Genomic DNA, 19,040 nt, shown 5'->3' with positions numbered 1-19,040 from the left:
ATCTCCAGTTTATTGTTATTTAAATCAGGTCTTGGGTTGTAAGCTAAGTCATTTCTAATGTAGGCACATACTCCACCACCCTTTCTGTTCCTATCTAAGCGTTTTATATTGTAACCATCTATTTTGACCTCGTCGTCAGTCACCGTATCATCCAACCAAGATTCAGAGATGGTTATAACTGCCGCCCTAATTTTGTTAGCTAGAATCCTAATCTCTGCCGATTTAGGAAGAAGTGATCTTGCATTGACATGAATAAAGTGAAGGCCTGTTTTCATAAAACAATCATAATCATCAATATATGGCAATGGGTCATTTGTATTAAAATTAGGTAAATCAATGTCATCACTGCTAAAGGGTAACTGTGCCAAAGTGCATTTGTTACACACAAAATGAATTCTGGCACCGTTGCTATAATTGTACATACATCCATCATGCACCCACCCCTTACACATTTTACATAAGGTGCCTTTTCTGTTTTTCATGCGTACTTTAGTACAGTGTATGCACCTGTTTGGTAGTGTTTGAGATAATAATGGCTGTATTGTCTCACATTGACCTATGTATGCATTACATATGGAGTTAAGGTTATCATTCCTAGCTACTAGACCGTCATTATTGCCGTCATTTATCTGTCTGTTTTGCCTCTGCACAATAGTTTGAGGTCCTGGATTAATTTGGATATCACCACTTAAGAGCGCTACAATAAGAGCTGTGTGCCACTGTTTTTGTTTAGGTATGCGGTGTTGCCATACCTTGCGGCGATAGTGACATTTACTTTTCTGGTAGGATGGCAACTGTTGGGCTTTTACTGTCCAGGGCGCTGTTACTCCATTCATCTTTTCCAGCCCCCATGACTGATTACTTTCTTCATGGAATTGAAGAAGAAATATAAATATAATTATGGCAGCCTGTACCCCCCCTAATGCCTGCCATTTTCACTCTTCGCTCTTTTACTCATATATATTATATTATCACTATAGTTGACTGGTGGAAATTTTGGAGGAGGGATGCTTTTTCTGTAGTAATAATTGCTTCTTGTTGTGTATATTGCGACCGCTGGTAACTACAGGTTATATGAAATTCACAGTAACGTCTGGTATTTCAAGAAAAAGAAACTAATGAAAGTCACTCCACTCCACTAAGTACCCTTATAATACTGGTTAGTTGCTACTACAGCACTGTATTCTGCTATTCACTGCTATCACTAGATTATATGTGAGTACACTAGCAGGCCAGGAAGATTATTAAAAACAGCTGACCTGTGGTAAGTTTCTGGCGACTTCTGGCACCTGCCTCTATAGGCTTATCACTTCATTTACAAATTCACCTGTTTTCAAATGATACTTTAGCCTTTATCATCTATATACTAGGGAGCCACTGTAGTATACACTATAACACTATGTATACACAATGCTATCAGGGAGACTTTCTTTCCTCTGACAAGAAAAGTTCAATTATTATTATTTTTTCACACGGCACCCAGGCCTATGATTCCCCTCTGGTAGTAAACTCTGCTAGGTAGTGCACACTAATTCTCCTTTTTTGACTCAGTATATAATGTTTTCCGCCCAAGATTGGTTCCAGGCGCTAGAGGGATGTATCGTATAGGATTGATGACACAAATTAAAGTTCTAGCATGTAAGAGCGACCGTGAAAACACGAGAAAACCCGGAGCACAACGAGGCACGCTGACACACACACACACACACAGACTTGTATACTATCACTCTCTGCTCTGTTCATAAGAATACTGAAAATCAATTGTCTAATATTACTATTACACCTTATTTAATGGGCTATCACTCCATTATCACAGTCTAATGCCTTCATGAAGTCCACCACATCTGCAATTTGGTTTTCTTCCTAAACCTCCATAATTCTATTATAATGGATTAGTAGTTGTGACAAACATTAACTTCCAACTCTAAACCAATGTTGACTAGGGTTGTGTAAGTTATGCTTTTACATAAAGTTTGTAATTTAGTATTTCACCACACTTTGAAAGACTTTTATGATGTGTGATATTAGTGCTACTGGTCCATAATTTCTTAGCCAGAGCTCTACTGCCTCCTTTGTGCAGAGGAGCTATCTATGTCTCTATTTTTAAGTCTTCTGGGATTTCAAGTGGATAAAAGTTTTTTTTTCCAAAGAATACAGAGTTCTCATTTTAGTGATATTGTGCACCACATAAAACAAATCCTGCAGCACACTGTGTATAATGAGAGAAAAAAAACTGAGACCATGATTTTCGATTAAAACAGCGACTTTGCAGTGTTTTTTCGTATGTTTTTTATAGTTGTATTTGTGATTTCTTGGTCTCATTTGATAGAATGGAAGACATATTACAGAAATAGAGATAATTTTGATTGGTGTTAGCACTGGAAATGGCTTGAAATTGAGCTCAAAGTGGTGGAAATGTTAAATTTTTGCCGATGTTCAAGAGTAAACAAACGACCTCACACGTCTAATACACGCCAGCTGGTGGGTCTAATATACATTCACAAATGTGGTGATGATATTTATACAATTATTACAATATTGCATAACAGTAAATCTTCTATTTTTTGGTGTGAATAAAAATTAATTATGTGAATAAAAAATCAAAATGGAATTTATTTGTAAAGCCTCAAAACATAACTAATGAACAGAGGAAATGTTAGTTTAGTGCCAGGAATACCTACATTGTTTATTCTGGACCCTATTTTGAAATTGGAATATTTTGAACTTTGTGTTAAATTGGCCAAATTACCAATTTCCGGTCACTTTATTTTGTAGTTGGAACAGTTGACTTGGCGATTTCTTGTGCTCAATCGATAGAATAGAAGTAATACTAGTGAAATAGCTGAGAATTTGGTCGACTGGAATATTGTAATTGGCCTAAAATGGGAGTCAAAGTCGGCAAAATCGCCGATTCGTAAATATCGCTGACACATCAAAATTCACGAGAGCATAATTTCGTCAATTTTCCATCAAATTTCGTACTTTTTGTTTTATTACATTCACAAAAAGATTCTCTACCATTTCATAAGAAAAAATAAAAATTTTTTTTTTTTTAAAATTCTTGGACACTGGGGCACCACTTCAGATTTTGGCCTTGGACCCTGAAAGGGTTAAGTTATCATATATTAAGTGAGAAACATAGCTTGGTCTAAAAAAAAATGTATATACAGTACACACATTACTTACCTTAAAATATTTCTGTCCTAAGCTTACTGTGAGTGGTGAATATATTTATTGTAGAAAGTCTGAATAAATGAAAAATGGGTGTCACTGACAACCATTGTATCAGTAAAATGCTGTAAAGCATCTTTTCTTCATTGTAGCACATTCTCATTTTAAAACAAAAATCATTCACTTTCAATATTTTATTTTCTTATAGGCTTTCTAAGCAGAATATATTTTATACAGCTTTTCCATGCAATGATGTGGGTTAATGGTATGCAAGGCTGTTATCCGGGGAATGTCTGAAAATTCTTTGTTCATTTTGTTCTGGCCAATTCTCTGATTGTTGAAGTTAAATTTTGTGAAAATCCCTTCATAATGGCTATTTCTTGAGACATCTACACTAAAATTTACACTTATTTGTACTCTGGTGAAGTTGTGATCAGAGTACATAGTATGTGAGTACAGGAAGGCCCCGCTTTACGGCGTTTCACTTTACGGCGTTCCGCTAATACGGACATTTCAAATTATGACCAAAACTCACTATACGGCTCCCCCCACCTGACTTTCTAATACGGTCACCGTGCCCCACCCTGTTTGTTTACATTCTCCATGAGCTCAGTAAGCACTAAGTCTCTCCATTTTGTCTGGAAACTCCAAAATTTCAAATGTTTTTAAAAGTTATTTCATATTTTATATATACTCTGATAATTATACTTATGTATACCTGTACCTAAATAAACTTACATACATCAAGTCATTTAAATGTCGTATATTACGTTAATATACACATTTTCATTAATCCATCCATGATATTTTTTTCAAAATTATATAATAAACACGATGCATAACATATAAATAAGATAAATACACCCCACAGTAGAATAAATAAACATAAATGTGAGCTGTGTAGCAGACGACTTCCACAAGTGGTGATAATAACAATACTGAGTCTCATTAAATGTCGTATATTACGTTAATATACACATTTTCATTAATCCATCCATGATATTTTTTTCAAAATTATATAATAAACACGATGCATAACATATAAATAAGATAAATACACCCCACAGTAGAATAAATAAACATAAATGTGAGCTGTGTAGCAGACGACTTCCACAAGTGGTGATAATAACAATACTGAGTCTCATTAAATGTCGTATATTACGTTAATATACACATTTTCATTAATCCATCCATGATATTTTTTTCAAAATTATATAATAAACACGATGCATAACATATAAATAAGATAAATACACCCCACAGTAGAATAAATAAACATAAATGTGAGCTGTGTAGCAGACGACTTCCACAAGTGGTGATAATAACAATACTGAGTCTCATTAAATGTCGTATATTACGGTAATATACACATTTTCATTAATCCAGCCATGATATTTTTTTCAAAATTATATAATAAACACTATACATAACATATAAATAAGATAAATACACCCCACAGTAGAATAAATAAACATAAATGTGATCTCTGGTAGCAGACGACTTCCACAAGTGACGCCATAATAACAATAGTCACGGAGTCTCATTAAATGTCGTATATTACGGTAATATACACATTTTCATTAATCCATCCATGATATTTTTTTCAAAATTATATAATAAACACGATGCATAACATATAAATAAGATAAATACACCCCACAGTAGAATAAATAAACAAATGTGAGCTGTGTAGCAGACGACTTCCACAAGTGGTGATAATAACAATACTGAGTCTCATTAAATGTCGTATATTACGTTAATATACACATTTTCATTAATCCAGCCATGATATTTTTTTCAAAATTATATAATAAACACGATACATAACATAAAAAGATGATAAATACACCCCACAATAGAATAAATAAACATAAATATAAGATGTGGGAGCCTGGTTTGTTTACTCTGTGCCTGGCCTGTCACCTCTCATGTATTCATTCTTTCTCTCTCTCATTTATTCGTTTTATCTCATTTACTTACTCCTGACCCTACATTAAGACTACAAATATTTTAAGGTAAGTAATGAGTGAACTGTATATACATTTTATCGCTCTGGGATGCTTAAATATCATAGAATAGTATGTGTGGGTGGGGTGGCCTGGTGAAATAGCCTGCCTATTACAATACATACCACACTTGATTTCTTACAATAAATACTACTTGTCTCACCCTAGATTAAGACTATAAATATTTTAAGGTAAGTAATGAGTGCACTATGTGTGTATTGTACCTTTTTATTGTTTTTTGATGCCTGGTTCTATTGCTAACTTAATATATGTTAGTGTAAACTTGTTATCTAGTGTTTGTATGCATTTATAAGTGGAAAAAAAGGGTGTTCCACTTTACGGCGATTTCCGCTTTACGGCGCTAGCCTGGAACCTAACCCGCCGTATAAGTGGGGCCTTCCTGTATACAGTATTGCACTTGAGACTGGACTGTCTCTGATTAGTTCCTATACAGCTCTCTGCTTGAGGGAAACAGCAGTTTAAGTTTATGTTTAAAATATTCCTAAGATGAATTAATGCTATATAGAAATTTTAAAAATATATTATGAACTTACAAATATTAAAGAAGATGGGACACCATGAGCATAGCTCTGCTTCTGTAGCTACGAATAAGCACTTTAATTAAATTTTTTAACACACCAGCCGTCTCCCACCAAGGAAGCACGTTCCGAAAAAGAAGAAATGTTACTAGCCCCTTGCTCCTGGCATTTTACTTGCCTCCTATGACATGAAAGGCATACGGAGGAAGGATTCTTCTCCACTTCCCCATGGACTGTAATTACAAATATGTATGGTAATTACAATCACTTTACTAGTATGACAAATTATATTCTGGAGAGTAAAGGATAAGACATGATTAAAAAAAAAAAACATTTACGTATTTAGCAAAGATCCCATTCTAGCAAAGTAAAGCAAAATTAATACAAAATTTGTTGGTTACTCTACAGGGAAGTAGATAAAGTGGTAGAGTAAAGAGTACTGCAGAGCACACTTGATAAGCACTGCCGGCAGTGTTGTACACTTACGCTCCTTCGTGTAGCGAGGAAAGCTGATCCTGGTAGAGATTTTCTCGCTCTTCATTTTCCTCTTGAACTTGAAACTTTTCTTTACTTTTTTTCATGAACTGAAAATAAAAATGCTTAACAAATTAATCGGCTTAAAAGTCATTTTTCAAACCACTTTATATGTTTTCTGCCTCATTAAATAGTATGCACTATCAAGACTACTGTACCACAAATCAGATAGCTTCATACGTAGTATGTACTACAAAGACATTAGTTCCAAACTATGGTAGTTCCCTATAGAGCATGTGAAAGTATTAGAACTTCTTATCTAAGCTAATATTCAATTTTAAAATGGCATTTTTGGATCTGGAGTATACCTAGAGAGGGTTTCAGGGATCAACGCCCCCTCAGCCTGGTCTGTAACAGATTATTATTATAATCAAAAAGAAGCGCTAAGCCACAAGGGGTCTGTAACAGAATCTGGTATCAAAATTAGCATATGTAATGTATTATCCTTTCAGAATACTGTATAACTATAAATATAGAATACTGTATACCCGTACTATAATTCTGACTGTCAGATTAACCCCTTGAGGGATCCATGCCATAGTTCTACAGTTTTGAAGCCAGTGTTTGTGCTGTAGTTCTATGTCATGAGCTTAGCTCACTCAGATAAGCTGTGAGCAGTAAATTTGGCCCTAGATATGAGAGAATGGGACTATGTGGTAAGTGTGCACCACATAAAAAAAATCCTGCAGCACAGTGCACAATGAGAAAAAACTGACCATGTTTTTGGCTTAAAACAGGGAATTTATGATGTATTTTCACATGGTTTTCATGGTTGTATTCTCAGTTTCTTGGTCTCATTTGATAGAATGGAAAATATATTATAGAAATAGAGATGAGTTTGACTGGATTTAGGACTGAAAATAGCGTGAAATTGAGTTCCAAGTAGCAGAAATGTTCGAATTTTGCCGATGTTCAAAGGTCAACAAATCACATCACATGTCCAATATACATCAAGTGGGGGGTCTAATGTGTGTTCACGAATGCCCTGATGTTATTTATACAGTTATTACAATGCTGTATAATAGTAAATCTTCCATTTATTGGCGTGAATAAAAATTCTTTGTGAATAAAAAATCAAACTAGAATTCACGAGTAAAACCTAGGAATGTAACTAACAAACAGAGGAAATGTTATTTTAGTGCCAGGAATGCCTGCACTGCACAAATAACCTGCAAATAGACGAGATGAGCTTATGACAACGGTTTTGTCTGACCTGGACCATTTACAAAGTCGATGTTCCAGGTCGGACTGAAATGTCATCATAAGCTTCTCTCTCCTATGTGCGGGTTACTTGTGTATTGTTCCAGTCATGGTATTGTGCCTTTTTCTTCTATAATGCTTGCATTGTTTATTCTGGACCCTATTTTGAAATTGGAATATTTTGAAATTATGTGAAATTTGCCAAATTACCAATTTCTGATCACTTTCTGGGTAGTTGAAATACAGTGGTACCTCGAGTTACGAACTTAATTAGTTCCGGAAGGCTATTCAAGTGCCAATACCGAACGAATATCTTCCCATAAGGAATAATGTAAATTAGATTAGTCTGTTTCAGACCCCAAAAATACACTTACAAAAGCACTCATAATTATTCGAGTTGGGAACTATTCGAAACTCGAGGTACCACTGTAGTTGACTGGGCAGTTTCTTATGCTCATTCGATAAAATGGAAGGCAGACTAGAAAAATAGCTAATAATTTGGTCAATTGGAACAATGTAACTGTTCCAACTGACCAAATGGCAGTAAAAGTAGGTAAAAATGGGAGTAAAAGTAGGTAAAATAGCCAATACATAAATATCGCTGACACAGCAAAATTCGCAATAGCGTAATTTCATTAATTTTTCATCAAATTTCATATTTTTTGTTTTATTACCTTCAGAAAGAGATTCTCTATCATTTCATAAGAGAAACAGCAAAATTTTTTTTTTAAATTCTTGGACCCTGTGGACAAGAGGGAGCAAGAGGCTTGTAACCTAACTAAATTTAAAAAGAAAAACTTTCATTTTTCTTTTTAAGTCATCCTGCCTCGGTGGGATACGGCAGTATTGTTGAAAAAAAAAAATTGGTCTTAGTCAGAGACCCTTTTTCAGCTATAAAGAGAGCCTCTGCCTGATGTCGAAATATACATATGTATCTCTTTTTACATGTATTTCAGTTTTCTAAGTGGCCTGTGGCCTGGTGGCAAAAGCTCTCGCTTCACACGGTGAAGGTCCGGGTTTGATTCCTGGTGTAAGGAAACACGTCCAGTGTTTCCTTACACCAGTTGTCTATGTTCACCCATCAGTATAAAATGGGTACCTGGGGTGTTAGTCAATTAGTGTGGGTCGCATCCTGGGAATAAACTGACCTAAATTACCTGAAATGCTCTGCATAACAAGTGGCTTTCTATATAGTAGTAGTATGTTATTGATGTATTTGTAGAAATAAAGATATTATTATTATTATTATTATTATTATTATTATTATTATTATTATTATTATTATATTATTCATTGGTCAGTGTTTATAACACTTAAATGCAGGCATATTATATGTTGAGCTTATTTCTGTTGATACAGTAAAAACATTTTCCTTGAAGCATTAACCCTTAAACTGTCCAAACATAGATCTGTGTTTGCATGCATAGCACTCTGAACATAGATCTATATTTTACATAAGAAACAATGTAAAATCGAACATAGATCTACGTTCAGAGCACTATGCATGCGAATGTAGAGCTATGTTTGGACAGTTTAAGGGTTAAGTAGAGGACTATTAACCCAGGTTAACCCAAGAAAGTTAAGCAGCTTGGTACACTGTATTGCCATCATGCTCCCTTGGTCCTTTTCCCCACCATGTGACTTACAACAGTTAGTTTAACACCCATGTACAGTTGATAAATCAGAGAATGGTTCTCTGAACCATTCATCTACAAACCCATGTACAGTACCTAATTACTGGATGGTGAACAGGTGCAGCAGGTATAAGGAGAGAAAATGCCTTTTGGCAGACATAGATAAAAACACCAGTCACAGTTTTATATCATCATTTGCAGATGACACTAAAATAAGCATGAAAATCATTTCAGAGATAGACACTGAAAAATTGCAGGAAGATATAAGCAAGTTTGTCCAGTGGGTAGTGGAAAACATGATGTTTAGAGTGCTTAGGTACTGAAAGACAAGAACTCAAGAAGGACATTGTATGCAAAACTCAAGAGGATCATCAAACAGAATGAAAGGAACCTGTGAAAGACCTGGGAATAATTACATCAGTTGACCTTTCATTCAAAGAACACAAAAAGACCAAGGCCATGACAGACAGGAAGGTGACAGGATGGATAATAAGAACTTTCAAAACTAGGGAAATATCAATAGTGACAGGGCATTAGAAATATCAGAGCTGGAACAGGTACAGAGATCATTTACAGCCTGCATATAGCCTTAGAGACTTAAATATTTACTCAGTGGACCAGAGGAGAAAGAGAGATGCATGATAATATATACAGGAAAGCCCTGCATATACAGCACCCTCATTCCATGTTCCACATTTTTGTTGACTTTCAATTGAGCCATTGATCATTATGTTCAGTTCTTTTACCATTTTTCCGCCATTTTCATAAAACAGTTGCATAAGAGGACGACCAGCACCATATTTTAAAGAAAGTATTGTATGTGCTATGAATTTATTTTACTTTTTAAATCTTTTATTTATGCCTAACTGTACTGAGCACTTCAAACATGGTTGTGTAAACATGTTATCAGGTGGTTTTCACATATCGTTTGGGATCATGAACCTTTGAACCATACGAACAGAGCCGTCCCGTACCTGAAAAGTACTCAAGAGCTTTGTCCCAAATCTGCACACTGCCATAACATACTGGAGTGAGAGAGATATGGGACGAAGTGGAAAATAAACCCAGTGAAAAGCAGGGATGCAGTGGGCACAATAGAGGAATGCTGTATCAACATCTGTGGTGCTAGATTATTCAACTTCTTAGCAAAAGATATCATAAACACTGTTGAGAGAAGAGTAGAAGTGTTCAAAAGGAAATAGGAAACTAGATAAGTATCTTCACCAGGTGCCAGATCAACAAGGCTATGATGAACATGTGAGTCAGCAGACCAGCAGCAGCAGCAGCAGCAGCAGCAGCAGCAGCAGCAGCAGCAGCAGCAGCAGCAGCAGCAGCAGCAGCAGCAGCAATAGCTTAGTCAACCAGGCAAGCACCAGATTAGCCTGGCCTAGGCTCTGGGAGTAGAAACACTCTTGGCAGTCATCAAAGGTATAAGATACCCAAACATCGCAACAACTGTCATGTTATAAAAGCCCAAACTTCACTTATAACAGGTAGTCTGAAATTCTTCCAAGGAGAAGAGTTTGCCTCCTTCATGGACCAGTTATGGATTTAACTCCTTCACCTTCGGAAGCTCCCTAAAATTAAAAGCACTGACAGTGTCAGCATTAAAAAAAATTAATTTTTCTGAAATGGTAGAGAATCGTTTTCTGAAGGTAATGACACCAAAATAAGAAATTTGATGGAAAACTTACAGAATTACATAGGTATAAAGCTAGCAGTCTGAGTGCAAGTGAAATACTGACGATTTTACCCACACTAAGAGCTATTTTAAGTTAATTCAACTGCTCTAATCGACCAAATTATTAGCTATTTTGCTAGAATGCCTTCTGTTATATTGCTTGAGCAGAAAGACCACCCATTCAACTATAAAGTGCACCATATCTGCCCAATATCACAAAAAAAAAAAATAAAAAAAATACCAGTTTAAAAGCTGAGTCCATAATAAAAACTGTAGAACATTAAAGGCAGTCTTAGAAAAGATTTTGTTGGGATTTTTAACTCAGGGGAGAGTTAGCCACCCAGGATAACCCAAGAAAGTCAGTGTATCATCGAGGACTGTTGTCTTATTTCCATTAGGGTCCTTTAATCTTGTCCCCCAGGATGTGACGCACACCAGTTGCCTAACACCCAGGTACCTACTTACTGCTAGGTGAACAGGGACAGCAGGTGTAAAGAAACATGACCAATGACTTCACCCGTGCCGGGGATTGAACCCGGACGGTGTTAGGTGAGTGCACTATCGAGTTAGCCTGAAATAAATATGATGCTGTACATGCCTTGGGCTTTCAGTTATACTGTATATATCTAATGCCCTGATATAATTTTATTATAATTATGTTACTACTACAACCAAAAAGGTTAAAACTGTTAGTTTATTAACGTTAAATTCACTCTTACTAATGGTTTAAGTGAGAGTAGCTGCACATCCTGAAGCTGTATCAACTGACCTTTAACTCTAGTACCCCCTTAGAGAGCTTCTTGGTCATAGGTGCTCGTTCAGCATGCATCTTCACACTTATTACAACACTTATTTTGTTTACACCAGCACGTTCAATGTGTCGTTCCTCCTCCTCCAGCTGATGACGTGTTGGGTTACAGGGTTCAGAGGTTCCCGAGGCTCACTGAACCCACCTGCACGCTCCACTCATGTGTTAAGTTCGAGTTCTAATGACCAGAGCTTTTTGGTAAGATGGGGAAGGAAGAAGGATGGGTAAGGATGGAAATATTGGAAAAGGGTTGGAAGGGGGGAGAGGTAGGATATAAAAGGTAAGTGGCCCAACCACTTTGGTGTAATTTAAAAAGTGTATTTGAATTGATAAGATATTCTTTAAGGGGTATAATACTAACCCATCAGATTCACATAAATATAATAGGTATATAAGTACATGACTCTGAATTGGTTGTAATTATACAAGTTGCAATTGCTTTTTTTTTTTTTTTTTTTTTTTTTTTTTTTTTTTTTTTTTTTTTTTTTTTTTTTTTTTTTTTTTTTTTTTTTCGCGATTGCACAACGGATATTTATACGACAAGAAAGGCAATATTTTCTGGCCAGTTTATGAGCTCGTGACAATAGCTTCTTAATGGTGGTGTCCAACAATAGTCAATAGCATAATTTTACATTAGAAAGTTATTTAAGATGTCTCCCTAATTGGGGGCGATGATTTTCTCAGTATACATAGAAGGGTTCTGGTAGTATCCAATCTTCTTCGTCAGGTAAGTTGCTCAAAATCATGGGTCGAGGGTAATCATCTTTATGAATAAAACGACGAACCCTCTGTGGGAGAGTCATTCTTTGAGTCCTGTGAGGCGGAGTATTGATGGTATAATCGGTGGTATTTATCACTTGTATAGGATGTTCTCTATCTGGCATGTATAGTTCTTGCATTGTATAAAGTTGTTTCTTTTTTAGGGTGTCAAGGCGTACATTTATGGCAGTGATATCTTGTTGTGTGTGTAAATCTGCCATTTTAACTCTGTCTCTCCTCCTGGTATTGGTAATAAAGCGAAGAGCTCTATTCTGGACCCTTTGTAACCGTAGCATGTTGGTCTTTGTTGTTAATGACATTGGGACACAAGGGTATTCAAGTATAGGTCTTATTATCATTTTATACAGATGTTTTTTGACATGTTGAGGGGCTTGATTGAATGGAAAGAGTCTGCTAAGACCAGCTTTGGCTGTGTTGATCTTTTTAGTTACATGAGATGTTGAGTGGAGCAGCCTGTCTATTTCATATCCCAAGATCTTGTTAGGGTTTCTAATGGCTACAGGTGTACCTCTGATGGAGATACCCCCTTTATCTTCAATGGTTGATGCAAAACATCCTATCGTGCTAACAAGGACCTTGTCAGGATTAGTCGTAATTCTCCATTTCTTCTCCCAATTAGATGTTCGACGAAGTTCAATATTCATTTTTTCTATGACTCTCTCATACTTGTATTTTCCTGTTACTGGAGTTGATGAGACGACATGAATAACATCATCTGCAAACTGTGTCACAATTGTGTCATTAAACTCTGGTTGAGGAAGGTCATTCACATAAATGTTAAACAGAAGTGGACTGAGACAAGAACCTTGTGGGACACCAGCCGTCGGTATAAAAGGTTCTGTCGACTTGCCATGAAAGGTGGGAATGATTTTTCTTTGAGTTAAGAAATTATAAATTACTCTGAGAAAAGTCCAGTTATGGTCTGGTAGGTCAATGAGTTTGTATATAAGGCCATCATGCCATAAGCTATCAAAAGCTTTATGAACATCTCTGGTGGCAATTAAGACAAGATTGCCCTGCTGTTTTAGACTTGCTAGTGTCAAAAATAACATTTATTGCATGATTGGTACCTCTATGTGTTCTAAAGCCAAATTGTTTTTCAGTAAACAAGTGATTAAACTCCATATAGTAATTCAATCTGTTGGAAATGACTTTCTCAAGAACTTTTCCAGTGACTTCAAGTAAAGATATAGGTCTATAGTTCCCAGGTTGGTGGATGTCTTTATTGGGCTTAGCAAGAAAGATCATTCTGGCAGTCTTAAAAACAACTGGAAAATGTCCTGAGGCCAAGATGGCATTAAAGATATTTACCAAGGACTGTTTGCAATTTCTAGGTAGGTACTTTATTTGTTTCATTGTTATTCCAGAGAGGCCAGGGGCTCTATTTCTCATTCTTCCAATAACCTGACTTATCTCTAGTAATGTAATAGGTCTAGTAAGCGGGTGGGTATCTTCAAGAGTTGAAGTATCGATGGTAGGTAGTGGTTGTAGATCATCCAAGTTCTCATCTCTCCATTCATTTACTAACTGATAATGATTATTATTAAATTGACGACTGTTATTGTGAGAGAGAATTTTCTCCCATACATCACCCATCAAATTAGCCTGGTCCTGTGGATCGTCAAGTTTAATTTCAACATCTTCATCATCCTCATCAGTGAAGGTATGAACTAGGTAGTTAGGAGCCTTGTGCTTTGCCCCTAAAAGTTGTCGGATCTTACTCCAAAATTTTGCTGGTTCACGTTTATATTGATTAGCTTGAAGAACTAGAAATTTCCATATGTCTCGTTTGTGTTGACTAATCATGTTAATTAATTCATGCCTTAATCGATGCAGTGTAGCTGCTGGTGGTTGTCGCGTTTGAAGATGCCTTCGACATTCTGCTTGATAATTTCTTAAAGTGTCTCTAATTTCTCTAGTAGGTTTATATTGTTGGTATATCTTTGTGGAAGCTAATTGGCAAGTTGCATTGGTAGCTTCAATTATTCGATTGTGCAGGGACCTGATTGCATCATCAATTGCACTGGAAGGTAGATTTTCCAAAGACACAATTTCATCCTCACCCAGATATGCCCTGAAGGGGTCAAATCCTAGGGTGTTGAGATTGGGTTTAGGAGTTACAGGTATTCTAAATGGAGAAGTTTGTAGTTGTATTATAACAGGGATATGGTCAGATCCTACATTTCCACCAGGAGATATACGACAGTGAAAGATGTCACAGTCTCTTGTTTGTCAGTACAATATCTGGTGTTCCTGGATGAGGTCCAATGTACGATTTGAAGAATGGGCCTTGAAATGACAAGTTTCTAGCTGTCATGATATTAAAGAGTTGTTTTCCTTTTAAGTCACCCAGTGGAATACCAGCTCCACAGTTAAAGAGGGCAGGGTGATGAGCATTAAAATCTCCAGCTAGAATTGTTGGAATATTTCTGCTTAATATCCTATGTAGAGGAATTGACTCTATATATGGCTGTCTCGGGGGAAAATATCCAGTTCCTATCACTAGTTGTCCATGCGACGTTGTTAGTTCTATTGCAAGAATGTTATCTTCATCCACATGAATATTTTTAAATGTATATCCTAATTTAACCAAGATGGCTACACCACTAAACGGTCCTCTCGATTTCTCAACAGTACAGTATCCACGTAATTTAATATGTTGATCATCTCCTGCAGCTGTCTCGTTCAAAAGTATAACATCGGGATTATAGTTATGTAGTTCAACCTCAAGAAGGTAACGGTTATTAAAGAAATGTTTAACATTAAGTTGGAAGATTGTAATCCCCATTATTTCTTATTCTTCGCTCGTACACTGCGTTCTGAACGCCTGCAAGTAATGTCATGTGTTGTATCTACACTATTCCTGCTGGACTCGTCAAGGGGAGGAGAGAACTTTTGCGTGGATGCTTGTGTATTAAAAATGCCATCATCTTCACTAGAGGCAGTAATATTAACAGACTCATTAGAATCGTTAGAGTCGTTAGAATCGTTAGAGTCGTTAGAGTCATCATCATAAAACTGAGGTATGCTATTCTCAGTTTCAGGAAGCAGAGGCTCGTGAGAGTTAATGGGAGACTGTGTAGGCTCCAAGTGAATATTAGATAGGCAAGGTGAGTTACCTTGGGGAAGTTCCTGTTCAACAGGATCAGCTACAATAGCGGGAGAGTAGGCACCACTTTCTGGGGCATTGTTATGTTCAGGTGTTGACTTATCGGGTTGAGAGGAGTCGACAACCTGGGTTTGCGAGGAGGACGATCCCTGGGCCAGGGATGACTTAGGCTTATTTTTAGATGTAGAGTATGGTACATACTTCTTGTTATGAGAAGGCTGGGTCATAATGGCCTTCACATTTTCAGGGATAATGATGGGAGTGCACTCCGCTAGAATCTCTTGACTTTTCTCACTGTAAATAAAGCTAATATTTGCACTAATAATTCATTGTAATTGTGATCAGGTGTAGACGTGTGAATGGTTCATTACTTTCGTAACTTGTTCAAGTATAAAAAAAAATGCGGCCCAATCCCTGGACCCATTATGTACCTCTGTAATCTTTTTGACTACTGTCCATAGGATGGGTATGGGGTGCATAATAAAGATATTAAATTAACTAGAATCTCTAGTGTGAACCTGACTATTATTCGCTTGTGTGTGAGCTTCACCACTGGAACCTCTGGTGTAAACCTGACCACTGGAATCTATGGTGTGAACCCACCTGCTGGACACACTAGTATGAACCTGACTACTGGAGACTCTATACCTGGAGAGCTCCCAACTTGTGCTCAGTCTGAACCTACTCTTATTATTGGCGATTATAATACAAGACACAAAAGCATTGGAAACTCACAGTTTGGTAATCGTAATGGTAAACAACTGTTGTCAGTCATGAGGGCAACTTCACAAAATTCAACTTCAGTGACAAAAACATACAGTGGGAACAAGTCAACCATATCCTGAATGAAACAAGCTGGGAAGATATCCTAAAAAACACGGATCTGAACCTTTGCCCAGAAAAAAATAAACTCTGTGGTTCTTGTGATCTGTTTAAGGGACTTTCCATTAAGAAAAAGAAAGAGAAGATGTAAACTAGAAAGAGAGAGACGCTCCCTATACAGACGAAGGTGAAGAGTCACAGAGCTGCTGGGAGGGGCCAATATATCTGAAATACGAAGGGAGGCACTGGTCAGTGAAATTGCAAATATCGAGCATAAACTCAAGGAATCTTACAGAAGATAAAAGTCGCAGGAAGAAACTGAAAAAAATACTTCTTTTATGCCAAATCTATAGGAAAAACAACATGCAATATTGGTCCCCTGCTTAGGTGAGAAATGAGTGAGATATTAATGTCCTAATACAACGTGTTCAGCGAGCTGCTACCAGCAGGAGACCCAATATTTGGTCATCTCAAAAATCTCGGATATTATCCTAACACCATAAGACTTTGAAAAGGCAATAGATGACATGCCCATGTATTCTGCCCCAAGCCCAGACTCATGGAACTCCGTGTTCATCAAGAACTGCAAGAATCCCCTGTCATGTACCTTCAGCATTCTATGAAGAGGGGAGCATGGATACAGGGGTCATCCCACACTCACTAAAAAAAGACATAGCCCCACTCTACAAAAATGGCAGTAAAACATCTGAAAAGAACTACAGACAGATAGCACTAACATCCTATATCATAAAAATCATTGCAAGGATTCTAAGAAACAAGATCGCCAATCACCTAGATACCCACCAATTACACAACCCAGGGCAACACGGGTTTAAAGCAGGTCGCTCCTGCCTGTCTCAGCTACTGGACCACTATGACAAGGTCCTGGATGCTGTAGAGGATAAACAAAATACAGATGTATACACAGACTGCAAAAGCTTTCGACAAGTGTGGCCATGGTGTAATAGCACACAAAATGCGTGATAAAGGAATACAATAATAATAATAATAATAATAATAATACCTTTATTTACTACAAGTACATGTACATGGTATATAGGCCTAGCTGACAACAATGACATACTACTATATAGAAAGCCCCTTGTTATGCTCAGTATGTCGGGCAAATTAGGTCAGTGTCCCAGGATGCGACCCACGCCAGTCGACTGACACCCAGGTACCCATTTTACTGATACAGAAAGTAGGCAGGAACAGTAAAGATGTGAAGACGATGTAATCAGTCCATCACCCTTGAAGTCGTAGAATTTGAGGTTGTCAGTCCCTCGGCCTGGAGAAGTTCAGTTCCATAGTCAGGAACTATCTGAAGATCAAGCGACAGTGCGGAGACTTAAATACTGTCGGAAGGAGAGGTGCAGAGTAGTAGTAGTAGTAGTGAGAGTGTAGCCACTGAGAGGTCAGGTCCCTGTCAGATCCAACAGTTCTCACTTGAAAGGTTGTCTAAGGCGTTTTCTGTACCAAGAGGCCATGTGTTGCAGTGTCTGACAAGATGAACATCAAAATGGTATACAATACCGACAGGTTGGTATACCAACCTGTCGGTATTGTATACCATTTTGATGTTCATCTCATCAATGTCGTTTATGTAGATTGTGATCAACAGGGGGCCCAACACTGACCCCTGTGGAACACCGCTCGTGACGCTTCCCCACTCTGATTTCTCCCCATTTATGCAAACCGTCTGCTGCCTATTTGTCAACCATGCCTCTATCCAGGAAAAAAATTCTCCTCCTATTCCATGTGCCTTAATTTTCCTCAACAGTCTCTGATGTGGGACCCTGTCAAAAGCCTTACTGAAGTCCATATACACAATATCATATTCATTACCATGATCTACCTCCTCAAATACCTTAGTGAAAAAATTTAATAAATTCGTAAGGCAGCAATGCCCCTTTGTAAAACCATGCTGAGATTCGTTAATTTGTGCTTTTCAAGGTGGCTACGAACTGCCTCGGCAATTTTCCCACTATGGAGGTAAGGCTTATTGGTCTATAGTTCGAAGCTAAGGACCTGTCACCTGCTTTGAAAATAGGTATCACATTTGCCATTTTCCACTTATCAGGCACTATGCTAGTTTGTAGTGATATATTGAAAAGATTAGCCAGAGGTATGCTAAGCTCCTCTTTACATTCCTTTAGAACCCTTGTATGAAAAATTTTATAGGGGGTTGCCTGTATGTACCTCAACATTACATGCATACGAGTAATCTCATTGGGAGACACCAACCATATTGTTTACCGTAGTCACCCCGTGTAGACATGTGAGAAAACTTAACCACCCCTGGTCAATGCAGGTGGTCCCTTCGACCTCACAATCTTATCCATATCTATCCGAGACCAGTATAAATTGGATAGCACCCACAAGTACGGCACTACCAATTAATTGTGGACTGTATAGATTATATTAGTTTAACTGAATGATAGGGGGGGGGGTTAGGTTACACATAGATATATCCATCAAGGAAAAACACTTGTATATAATCCCACCACTTACCAGATATTCTCTGGTGGTCACTTGATGTAGCTGGATTACCCACAACCTATCCAATTACAACATACCTAACTGGCCAGTATCAGTCTGCTATAACTAGAAGGGTTACTTAACTGTGGGTGATTGATGCTCCTTATTTCCTCCATTCACCATCTCATTTCGATGTCCTGCTACACCGACATGGTTCTTATTCCAGCAGGACGAGGTATCCGTTGGTTTGTCCCGATTTAGAAGTCGTGACTCCATAA

At 37.3% G+C, this 19,040-nt stretch overlaps 1 protein-coding gene across 1 annotated transcript in view; it reads right to left on the bottom strand.

The window, feature by feature from the left end:
- Window positions 1-11,738, bottom strand: part of Mpp6 (M-phase phosphoprotein 6) — a 36,839-nt gene extending 25,101 nt beyond the window's left edge. The window contains exons 1-2 of the mRNA XM_070092181.1: window positions 11,535-11,738; window positions 6,203-6,300 (exon numbers count right to left, since the gene is read on the bottom strand). Coding sequence (XP_069948282.1) covers window positions 6,203-6,300; window positions 11,535-11,594 — 158 coding nt within the window. The 5' untranslated portion in view covers window positions 11,595-11,738. The remainder of the gene's footprint in view (window positions 1-6,202; window positions 6,301-11,534) is intronic.
- Window positions 11,739-19,040: the final 7,302 nt, after the last annotated feature.

The sequence above is a fragment of the Cherax quadricarinatus genome, chromosome 38 (genome assembly GCF_038502225.1).
Source record: "Cherax quadricarinatus isolate ZL_2023a chromosome 38, ASM3850222v1, whole genome shotgun sequence".
Lineage (NCBI taxonomy): Eukaryota > Metazoa > Arthropoda > Malacostraca > Decapoda > Parastacidae > Cherax > Cherax quadricarinatus.
This window is presented reverse-complemented; position numbering and strand designations above follow the sequence as displayed.